Here is a 12,491-nt window from a genome sequence, read left to right as displayed (position 1 = left end):
GACATACCACCCATTACTGGCAGCTTAGAGGGGACAGTGGGGTGGGTATATTATAGCTTCAATACACTAACTTTTTGCTGTGTTGTATTATAAAGGGAAAGATCTCCTCCAGTTTTGTTGATCGTCTTCAAAGAAAAATCCTGAAGAAAATTAGAAAGAATTAAATGGAGAAGCCCAGGAAGGACAGGTTGCATGCTAGACACATAAACAGTTTTTCCCTCCTAAATTCTTCCTGTATATTTATTGCCTGGAAACTACTGTTAAGTATTCAGCCTTAGTCTTGGTTTGGTAGACATCTCAAAATCTACAAAACCAAACACACAACCGCCACCAATATGTTGGACCTTGTTCAAGAAAAGATTTCTCCCTATATGCAGGCCCTCTTTATCCTTTGACTATAATTAATTGAGGGCGGAGGAGATGTGATTCTGTATTCCCTGTTGTCAAAAGACTGAACGGGTCTATTGACCATCCTTTCGTATTTATAGAGTGCATGAATCGACCTAATTCCCTTTTCATCCCAAGCCTGCAATTTTATAGTCTCGGTTATTAATAAACACCTGACGCACCATTCCTTGTAGGAATGTAAAAGGGTTGGGAGAGGGGGGGGGGGAAGAGCTGACACAGTCCAGCATTAGCACAGCCGGCAGCACCAAGCCAGTATCGAGCTCTCCGACTTGAAACCCCATCCGCCCCTTGATCCACCCTGCTGGGAACATTATTATTATTATTTTGCCAAAGCCCAGCCGATGGGGAATCCAGAGAACAACGGAGGAGCGACAGGCTCAAGTGGGACGGAAGACGGGGACGAGGCACCGTAGGACACCCCAGCGATCCCTTATTCTTACATCAGGCGCCCCTCACCCACCTCGGCCGGGCTCGGCGTTACGTCACCGCCGGCGGCGCTCAGCTTCAGCTTCAGCACCACGGCCAGCTCTTCTCAGCGCCGCCCTTGGCTGAGGCGGGCGGCCCGAACGTTGGCTGCGGGGTGGAGGAAGCCTCCGGCGTCGGGCGACGAGCGAGAGGCCGAGAGGAGCCTTCTCCGGAGCGCTCTGGGAGGGGGCGGGTGGCTTTCGTGCCGGAGCTTTGGGCTGGGCTGGGGCGAGAGAAGAGGGATCCGCTGCCTCGGCTTGTCCCTGCTCTGGATGGAATCGAGCTGCATTCAGTCCGCCATGGCTCTGGGACTCTCCTCCAAGAAGGCATCGTCTAGGAACATTGGCGTGGAGAGAAAGAACCTCCTCACCGTGTGCAGGTCAGGATCACCTTCCTCCCTCCCCACCCCTTCCCTGGGGATCAGTCCCCGGGTGTCCCCTGTTTTAGGATGGAGGGGGGGGGATGGGTGGGCATAGTGTGACTCTCATGAATGCTTTTGCTAAACCTTCAATGCATTAATGTTTTGCTGTTAAAGGGGGTGCAAAATGCCGAATCAAAATAGAAAGGATTCAATGGAGAAGCCCAGGAAGGACAGGCTGCATGCTAGAAAGGAAAGGGCGACAGAAGCATAAACAGTGTTTCCCTCCTGAATTCTTCCTGGGGCATAGCGCAATCTAGTGCATTTATTGCCTGGGAACTGTAACACGATTTGAATCGAGCAAGGGATTTCTGGAGAAATGCACAGTGCAAACGATTCGGCAGACGAGAAGAGCAGTTGCTGCAGGGGTGTAACTGGAACTGCTGGCTCCATCTCTCTTCTCGGGCTCCCCTGCAGCCACAGAGCCCATGACGATGGGGAACCAGGAAGTGTCGTCACAGCCAATCTCGGGCAAGAATGCCAGGACGGTTGACATAGCAACAACCTTTTCTTGAGCAAGGACACGTGATGAGTTCCTAAGGGTTGGGGGAAAAATGACCTCCCTTACTGCACCCACCTGTAGCCCCATGTTTTTTTTTTCCATCTTGATGGATGAATTCCCCTACCCCCATCTGTTTAATTGTCTTAGTGCCAGATACTCAGGGACAGCCAGGAAATGCTTAAATACCTAATGCCCTCTAATTCAGCAGTCAAATTATAAGGGTGGATAAGCACCACATCTTGTCTGGCAATTTTCTTCTTGGTTCTATATGCTTTCTAGAACAGTTACCATGGAAACTGTCTGAAGTGGTTGTATGTGTGTTTGCGTGTATGAGTGAGATGGAGAGGACATGGGAATGATCGACACAGGAACAACTCCACCATTCAGAGCCCAAGAGAGGCAAGGGATATGGTCAGGAGAGATCTGCCGAGGATGTGCTGTTAAGGTATGATGCCAGATGTGCGAAACAGAGAAGGAGGATGGAGTCGGCCCAGAGGAAGGCTACTAAAATGGTATGTGGTCTTCGTCATAAGGCGTATGGGGACAGGCTTAAAGATCTCAATCTGTATACTTTGGAGGAAAGGCGGGAGAGGGGAGATATGATAGAGATGTTTAAATACCTACGTGATGTAAACGCGCATGAGTCGAGTCGCTTTCATTTGAAAGGAAACTCTGCAATGAGAGGACATAGAATGAAGTTAAGAGGCGATAGGCTCCGGAGTAATCTGAGGAAATACTATTTTACAGAAAGGGTGGTAGATGCATGGAACAGTCTCCCAGAAGAGGTGGTGGAGACAGAGACTGTGTCTGAATGCAAAAGGGCCTGGGATAGGCACGTGGGATCTCTCAGAGACAGAACGAGATAATGGTTACTGTGGATGGGTAGAATGGATGGGCCATTTGGCCTTTATCTGCCATCATGTTTCTATGTTACTAAAGTTTTATGACATCACAATGCAGGTGTAAGGAGCCTTAGCCAATAGGGAGAGGATGAGGTAGTGGATACTGTGGATGGGCCATTTGGCCTTTATCTGCCATCATGTTTCTATGTTACTAAAGTTTTATGACATCACAATGCAGGTGTAAGGAGCCTTAGCCAATAGGGAGAGGATGAGGTAGTGGATACTGTGGATGGGCCATTTGGCCTTTATCTGCCATCATGTTTCTATGTTACTAAAGTTTAATGACATCACAATGCAGGTGTAAAGAGCTTTAGCCAATAGGGAGAGGAGGAGGTAGTGGATACTGTGGATGGGCCATATGGCCTTTATCTGCCATCATGTTACAATGTTTCTATAGCCAAAAGTTCTATGACATCACAATGCAGGTGTAAAGAGCCTTAGCCTATAGGAAGAGGAGATGCAAATGTTAAGAGCCTTAGCCAATAGGGAGAGGAGGCGATAATGGATGCTGCAGATGGGCAGACTGGATGGGCCATTAGGCCTGTATCTGCCATCATGTTTCTATGTTTCTATGCTAGATATAGGAAAATGTTAAAAATATGTACTACAAAGAAACATTTTTAATGTAGGTCAACCCTTCATATTTTTGTTCTTAGGCATACTTCTAAAAAGAAAATATGTTCTTGTGATTGCAACTAAACTGTGTATGGTTTTTACCGCAGTGTTTTGTTTTTCAAAATTTCCCTCAGAAAAATTTACTTTACATCCATTCTTAAATTCCACAATACCTTGTGGTTTTATGTGGATTACAAAGCTTTCCAGAACATTCCCAGAGAATTCCAGTCAAATTTGTATCTAAAGGAATACAACCTGCAAATAATCATCAACAGTAGTATAAAAAGTGGTAAAATATAATAAATGCAGACTCTGGCCCTGATTCAATAAAGTCCGCCTAAAGTTAAGTACTGACAACTTATAAAATGGTTAAAAAAATCACAATGCTATCACCATTATATAATCAAGTATTTCTTCAGCTCTTCCAGATCAATGGAGCTTGATAAATAAAGCTAGCAGAAAAGCTGATTTTTGATTTAAGATCCTTGGGAAAGAGAGCATTAATGGATCTCAATAAAAATATTTATTGAAAGACAATTACTAATACTATACTATTAATTATTTCTATGGTGCTACCAAACGTACACAGTGCTGTACAGATTCTCAAATAAGACAGTCCCTGCTCGAAAGAGCTTAGTCTGTGCCTGAACTGGAATCCTTCATTGATTCTGTGGGTTTCGCGTCTCTCATGAATCTCCTAAAACACGAAGCCATTGATGGTTGATTTGCACAGTGCCAAGGAACAGCCATTAGTCAACGGAAGAGAACTGGATAATGTCACGATGTCGTCACTTCATTGTTTCCAGTAAAAGGCCATGAGGTTGTCCATTATCAATGAATGAAGTAAATGACAATAATTCCTGCTCAACCCTTCTCAGCCAGGTGCTCTCTGATTTCAACATCGTGGGTCGGATTCTATGCTTAAATCAGCAGCCATCTACAAAAATGGTTCCAGCTATGTGTCGGCACTGCTCAAAGAACGATGGCTAATGGTGCGTTCCAGAAAATTAAGCATCTGCAACGTAAGCCATGGCTTTCTTTTGAGAATCGTACCTGACAGACCCTGAGGTCATCTCCGTCCCTAATTATGCCTGCTTTGACCTTAGGCGGGTCAGATGCCTCCTTAGATGTGACTATGATGCTTACCTTCATAGACATCTACCATCACCTAGGTTTGTTTGTTTTTTTAACGAGTTTCTAATCAAGTTTCAAGTTTATTAGATGACTTGATAAATCGCTTAATCAAATATTCTAAGCGATGTACACTTTAAATTTAATAATTAGTAAATATAAAAAACAAAAACAAACAATACAATACATACAATTATTAAATAATGGGTAAGAACTCATGATTATTAACATTGATAAACGGGAAAGAAGGGATGAACTACAATTCATAAAGTAAAGAAGAAACATTGATGGGAAACACAAAAGGAAATAATTAACACAGGTTTCATATAGAAAACATAATACTAAAACTAAAATTATAATGTAAAAGCATCTTTAAAAAGGAAGGTTTTAAGTTCAGTTTTAAATTTTCCAAGTTCTTTTTCCTCTCGTAAGAAAATAGGAAGAGCGTTCCATGTCTGTGGTGCAGTACAAGAAAAAATAAATTGTCTCCTTGTATTGATAATTTTTAACGAAGGAACAGATAGCAGATTTTGTTCGCTAGAACGTAATATTCTTTTTGTAGAATAAGGAACAAGAAATCGATATAAAAATGCTGGGGTCTTGTTGATCAGAGTCTTAAAGATAATTAAACATAATTTATAAGTAATTCTGTAATTGACAGGGAGCCAATGAGCCTCTTTGAGGAGTGGTGTTACATGATCATATTTTTTTGCATTGGTTATTAATTTTATGGCTGTATTTTGTATGATTTGTAATCTTTTAATTTCATATAGTGCAATTCCTTTAAATAAGGAATTGCAATAATCAATTTTAGACATCACCAAGGAGTGAATAAGTATTGTAATTGATTTAGGACAAAGAAATTTTGAAATGGACCGAATTTTGCGTAACCTATAAAAGGTGATTTTTACAATGTTACTAATGTGTTCATGGTAAGAAAGTTTAGTGTCAAAAATTACTCCCAAAATTTTTGTATTTTTTACTAACTGTAGGGGTACATTAAGAATAGAAATAGGAGCAACAAGAGGAAAACTCTCTTTCCACGGAAATAGCATAACATTGGTTTTATTGATATTGAGTGCCAATCTGTTTTTATCTAGCCAATGATGTACTTGATCTAGTTTTTCATTAATGACCAAAATTTCACTTTGATTATTATTATTTAATGGGTGCAATAATTGGATATCATCGGCATAGGCAAAAACATGAAATCCTATGGATTGGCATAAAGTCAACAAAGGTGCCAGAAAAATATTGAAAAGCAAAGGTGAAAGAATAGATCCTTGTGGAACCCCATGTGAAATTTGAGATGAGAGGGATATTGAATTATTAAAAATGACTGTAGACGTGCGGTCAGTAAAGTAAGATGTGAACCAAGCTAGAACTTCATCTGTAACCCCAATAGATTGAAGTCTAGCAAGGAGCAACTGATGATCAATTGTATCAAACGCTGCTGAAAGATCAAGAGAAACTAACAGCACTGATTGATGATGATCCAAAAAATATTGAATTGAAGTTGTCATGCCAATAAGGGAGTGTTCTGTGTTATGGTGTTGTCTAAAACCGGTTTGATTGGGGTGTAATGATGTTTTTTTAATGATGCTGTCAAATGCCATAGCAATTAATTTAGACGGCGGTACGGTGCCTGCCATCGTCTAACTTACTGCGCCGTTTATGGAATCTGGCCCCCTTTGATCAATCTCTTGGATAGCAGTTGCAGTTTCTTGGTACTGGTTTCTGGCCAGTGACATAAGTTTCAAGTTTATTTAAAATATTTGATTTGATCGCATAATCCAAATCCAATGCAATTTACGTTTTGTTAAAAATTAGGTTAAAAAAAAAAAAAGGACAGTTAGTACTAATTTTAATAAAATAATAACGTCTGAAAAAGGGAGGCAAAAAAAGAGGATTAAATACAATTCAAAAACAAATAAAAAGGGATAGGTAATGAAACAAGAAGTTGGGGAAGATTACCCACTTAATTTTCACTTGGCGGTATTCCTAGTCCACTGTAAAATCATAAAATTTAAATGAATCAGTTAAAAGCATCCTTAAAAAGACAACTTTTTAGGAGACTTTTAAACTTGCTAAGTAATTTTTCTTCTCTTATGTTGATCGGGAGCGAATTCCACATTTGAGGGGCTGTAACAGAAAAAAATCACATCCCTCCTTGAATAAATCCAAGTTTCCAAGTTTATCCAAGTTTATTAAATATTTTGATTTATCGCCTATTCAAAATTCAAGGCGATGTACAAGTAAATAAAAGTTTTTGGTAATGTACATACAATAATTAAATTAAAAAAAAAATAATAAACTTATGTATACAGATTACAATACATTTTAGAGGGAATTTCTACAAACTATAATGAAACAAAAGGAAAATTATTTAATGGTTACAATCGCTATTAAAAACATTAAATTCAAGGGAAAAACATTAGGAAGGGGAAACGAAGACATTTGGCCTAATAATTAAATTAAGAATATGAAGGATTTAATCGTTAAAAGCATCTATAAATAGAAAACTTTTTAGTTCAGACTTAAATAAATGAATTTTAGCAAGGGGACTACTAGTAAAGATTTTTCTTCGGATCGTAAAGATTTTTTGGGAATATATGGTATTAGAAATCTTTCTAAGAATGCAGGAGCTTTGTTTATTAATATGTTATGTGTGAGTAATGCTATTTTATATGTGATTCTGTGATTTATGGGTAACCAATGCTTTTCCTTTAAAAGGGGAGTTACATGATTGAATTTGGCAACCAGGGCAGTGGCACCCCTCCCCTGCCCTTTTCTCCACCTCCCTCCTTCCTGAATCCCCCCCCCTCACGTGTGTACCCGTTCCCTTCCCCTGTACCTCTTTAATGTTCCCTGTGCGAGCAGCCCGCATCGGCTCTCCCTCTGATGTCACTTCCTAGGTGCAGGTCCCAAAAACGATGTCAGAGAGAGAGCCAACACTGACGCGGGCAGCAAGTTCGTGGTGCTGCTTGCACCGGGAACATTAAAGAGATTCAGGGGAAGGGAAGGGGCGCACGTGCAAGGCAGGAGGTGGAGAGGAGCAAGGAGCAAGGGTGGAGAGGAGGATGAGTGCCAGCGCTCCCTAATCAAGACAGTGCCCAGAGCGGGCCTTAATACACCACTGTTTCTGGCTATGCTGGTATCCTCTGTCCTCCATTTCCTCTTTTCCCTTCTCCTCACATCTACAGAATGATTGCCCTAGTGGTCAAGACTGCTTCTTGCCCACTGAAGGCAGGAAAACACATTTTCTACAAGTGTGTACTTTTTAGTACCTCTTTGTGTTGGTGAAGTATGCCCAGAAACATTCCTTCTCCCCAATATTCAGCACTATTTACCTAGCTAGAACCAACATTGACTGGTTAAACAGCGCTTAATCAGTTAAGTGCAAATATTCAGCATGAGATAACTGATTTATCTCCACTGAATATTCACAGCGGCTAAAGGTTAGTGCTGAGTGGTTAAGTTTACTGGCCAAATCAGACCGCCCCAGACAGCAGTCCTATCTTTGTCTACTCTAAACTCAACGTAGTGGAGTGCCTCAGGGGATCTGTGCTGCTGACCCTATTTGACACATTTGTAAGCGATGTTGCTGAAGGATTGGAAGGAAAAGTTTGTTTCTTTGCAGGTGACACCAAGGTTTGCAGCAGAGTAGATGCCCCGTATGGACAATATGAGAAGAGATCTACACAAATTAAAAGAATGGTCTAAGTTTCAAGTTTCAGTTTATTTGATATACCGCAAATACAACCACCGTTAGTCTAAGCGGTTTACAATAATAATATATTATTAAAAGAAAATTAAAACAAAAATTAAAAAGACATAACAAGGGAGGCAATAAACAAAAACAAAAAAATTCAACCAACATACAAACAAAAATGGGTAAAAGGAGAATAAAGAAAGGGGAGGTTACAATAAAAACAAAAAGGTTGGGGAAGGGAAGGAGTAAAACAAAAAGGAAGTCATATTGAAATTCTGCCCAAACAATTAAAAATATAAGCTAAGAAGTCGAGAAGAAAGGGTGATCTATAGCATGAGTAAAGTAAAGAAAAAGATCAAGAGCAGAAAGCCAAAGAAAAATAGTACGACTTCAATTGTGCCTTAAAATTCGCAAAAGATTTTTTGATGCGGAGGTAGTAAGGTAAGGAATTCCAAAGAGTTGGAACCATAACAGAGAAAGAGGAATCCCTATGAAAATCGAGATTTAATTGCCAAAATGAAGGGACAATAAGTAACTGTTCCTGAGATGAGCATAATATTCTTTGTGGTGAATATGGGACCAGAAGACTGTATAAGAAAGAAGGAAGACCACTAGATAGTATACGGTGAGTGAGAAAATTGTATTTGAAAGGAATACAATAAGATACTGGAAGAATATGTTCTGATTTTAAAAGTGGCGTAACGTGATCAAACTTAGAACAGTGATACAATAATCCGACTGCAGTGTTCTGAACTAAATGAAGCCGGTCTAATGTTTGACAATTAAGATTTAATGTGAAGAAGTGCAAAGTGATGCACTTGGGGTGCAGAAATCCAAAAGAGCTGTATGTACTAGGGGGCGAGAGACCTTGGGGTGATGGTATCTGAAGGTCTCAAGGCAGCGAAACAATGTGGCTGTTGCCCAAAGAATGCAAGGCTGCGAAGAGAGAGATGTAACCAGCAGAAGAAAGGAGATATTAATCCTCTTGTACAGGTTGTTGGTGAGGCCCTACTTGGAGTACTGTGTCCAGTTTTGGAGACCGTATCTCTACAAGGATGTAAAAAGACTTGAGGTGGTTCAAAGGAAGGTGACGGAAATGGTTCAGGGTTTGTGCCATAAGAAGACTGGATGACTTGAATATGGAGGAGACTGGAGGAATTGAGAAGAGACTGGATGACTTGAATATGGAGGAGACTGGAGGAATTGAGAAGAGACTGGATGACTTGAATATGGAGGAGACTGGAGGAATTGAGAAGAGACTGGATGACTTGAATATGGAGGAGACTGGAGGAATTGAGAAGAGACTGGATGACTTGAATATGGAGGAGACTGGAGGAATTGAGAAGAGACTGGATGACTTGAATATGGAGGAGACTGGAGGAATTGAGAAGAGACTGGATGACTTGAATATGGAGGAGACTGGAAGAATTGAGAAGAGACTGGATGACTTGAATATGGAGGAGACTGGAGGAATTGAGAAGAGACTGGATGACTTGAATATGGAGGAGACTGGAAGAATTGAGAAGAGACTGGATGACTTGAATATGGAGGAGACTGGAGGAATTGAGAAGAGACTGGATGACTTGAATATGGAGGAGACTGGAGGAATTGAGAAGAGACTGGATGACTTGAATATGGAGGAGACTGGAGGAATTGAGAAGAGACTGGATGACTTGAATATGGAGGAGACTGGAGGAATTGAGAAGAGACTGGATGACTTGAATATGGAGGAGACTGGAGGAATTGAGAAGAGACTGGATGACTTGAATATGGAGGAGACTGGAGGAATTGAGAAGAGACTGGATGACTTGAATATGGAGGAGACTGGAGGAATTGAGAAGAGACTGGATGACTTGAATATGGAGGAGACTGGAGGAATTGAGAAGAGACTGGATGACTTGAATATGGAGGAGACTGGAGGAATTGAGAAGAGACTGGATGACTTGAATATGGAGGAGACTGGAAGAATTGAGAAGAGACTGGATGACTTGAATATGGAGGAGACTGGAGGAATTGAGAAGAGACTGGATGACTTGAATATGTACACTGGAAAAAAGAAGAGAGAGCGGTGATATGATACAGACCTTTAAGTACTTGAAAGATATTAATATTCAAACAAACCTCTTTCAGAGACATAGGGGTGGTAGAACTAGAGGACATGAATGGAGGTTGCAGGGAGGTAGACTCAAGAATAATGTCAGGAAATACTTTATTACACTTATTGTGGGCTTGATGGAATTGCTTATAAGAAAGACTTGATGCACAAATTCTTTTTTTCTTGATTTGTTCCATATTCTTTACTTTGTGTAAAAACATTGTTTAAAATTTTTAAATAAAAATTTTAAGAAAAGAAAATACTTTATTACAGAGAGGGTGGTGGATGCATGGAACGCCCTTCCGAGAGAGGTGGTAGAGAGTCTAAAACTGTGACCTAATTTGCGCTGAGTTGTCTGCGCGTTTTTGTCCGTGTGCGATTGTCTTGCGCACTTTTGACCTGTCACCGGGATAGATACTTGAATAGTCTGTCCCATGAATAGTGAGAGACAAAGAAAAGTGGCCAAATCCAGCACGGGGGAAACAGAGGCCAATGTCAATCAGACTTGTATGGTTTGTGTCCCACATGTGGCGAGAGACAGGTATGCCAACTCCAGTCTGTTGATCATTTTATTATCACATACTGGGGGGGGGGGGGAGACTGAGCAGCCTAGGAGGAGGGAGGGAGCCATCTTGACTGATATGTGATATACTGCTGACAGCATTCAGCTTATCATCCCCATCATGTTTGGTTGCCTATATGGTCGACATGGTGGTGACTTCACAATCAGCATTTTAAAATGGGTGATCTGGGCAGGGCTACGGTTGCCTTGTTGGGAAGACTGGATAGACCATGAGGGTATTTTTCTTCTGTCATCTACTGTGTTACCGTATGTGTTAATGCTGAATATTGACTTAGCTGGTTTACCTTTTAGCCTCAAACCTCATCCCCCCCCCCCCAGATATCCAATGCCAGTCAATGGAAATGACCCCATATTGAATATCTGCCATCAGCGCTGAGCACAGGAGTTATCTGGCCTGCCTCCTGGCAGTTGAATATCGGCCAAGTTGTCTTCCAAACATACCTCTGTTTGGAAGGAGGCTCAGTCCCAGATTTTCTGTACAAACTGCAGCTGTATCTAACTAACTAAACCTTAATTTTATAGAACGGGTCTTCAACCAAAAGGAGCTCGACTCGGTTTACAATAATGTAAGCAAAATACATAAAGATAGAGAACAAATGTAAACTAGAATGGCTTAGTTTCCAAAGTGTTTGGTAAACAAGAAAGTTTTCAAAGCTTTTCGGAATAGAGCGAAGGGGCCTAAACTTCTAAGTGAAAGCGGTAACTCATTCCAGAGCTCAGTTAATTTGAAAATGAAAGAGTGGCTGAATCTCTTGAAGGCTCTATTTTTACCCTTAAGGGAAGGAAATGTAAGTTTTCATTTTTGTGAACTCCTAGCGAGATGAGATCTATGTACATTCCAATCTAATGGAACCAGAGTGGTAAAGATGCCGAATAAAATTTAAAATGCAATACCAACGCACTTAAATTGAATTCTGAGATCCACTGGAAGCCAATGTAATTCCTTGAGCAATGGGGTTACGTGATTGAATTTACTCCTACCGAAAATGAGCTTGCCAGTGGTATTCTGTATCAAGTGAAGCCTCTGCAGACTGGCCTTTGAAAGACCAAGGTACATTGAGTTACAATAATCCAACCTTGACAAAATAACGGGCTGAACCAATACATTAACCACCTTTCAAATTGTTTATTTTATTTGGTATTTATATACTGCCTATAAAGGTTATCTAAGCAGTTTACAATCAGGGTGTTCAAGCATTTTCCCTATCTGTCCTGGTGGGTTCACAATCTTTCTAATGTACCTGGGACAATGGAGGATTGAGTGACTTGCCCAGGGTCACAAGGAGCAGTATGGGATTTGAACCCACAACCTCAGGGTGCTGAGGCTACAGCGCTAACCACTAGGCCATGGTATGTTGCAATAATTAACTTGCATATAAATGCAAAGAAATGAATTAAGTACCTAAAAAAAGCAAGAGAAAATAAAAATCCTCACCATCACCCCAGGTATATCTTTGATATAGAGGTTGGCAACTCTGGTGCATCACCATGTTTTCAGCGCTTGATCATTTCCACTGTCTCTTTTGCTTCTATTATTCCTTCTAGTACCAATTTCAGGGATTAGATTTTAGGTCAGTCCAGGATTTCCGACAACACTATCATGGTGCACTAGGGCAGTGGTTCCCAACCCTGTCCTGGAGGACCACCAGGCCAATCGGGT

The 12,491-nt window shown here is 40.9% G+C and overlaps 1 protein-coding gene across 2 annotated transcripts in view; it reads left to right on the top strand.

The window, feature by feature from the left end:
• The first annotated feature begins 991 nt into the window (after nt 1–991).
• Nucleotides 992–12,491, top strand: part of RUNDC3A (RUN domain containing 3A) — a 38,110-nt gene continuing 26,610 nt past the window's right edge. The window contains exon 1 of one of the 2 annotated variants that reach the window (XM_033919369.1): nt 992–1,252. In XM_033919369.1, the coding sequence (XP_033775260.1) occupies nt 1,146–1,252 (107 nt within the window). In that variant the 5' untranslated portion in view covers nt 992–1,145. The remainder of the gene's footprint in view (nt 1,253–12,491) is intronic. The other variant, XM_033919370.1, reaches the window with a different exon arrangement.

This window comes from Geotrypetes seraphini, chromosome 13 (assembly GCF_902459505.1).
Source record: "Geotrypetes seraphini chromosome 13, aGeoSer1.1, whole genome shotgun sequence".
Classification (NCBI taxonomy): Eukaryota; Metazoa; Chordata; class Amphibia; order Gymnophiona; family Dermophiidae; genus Geotrypetes; species Geotrypetes seraphini.
Note: the sequence above shows the minus strand (reverse complement) of the source record. Positions and strands in the feature narration are given on the sequence as shown.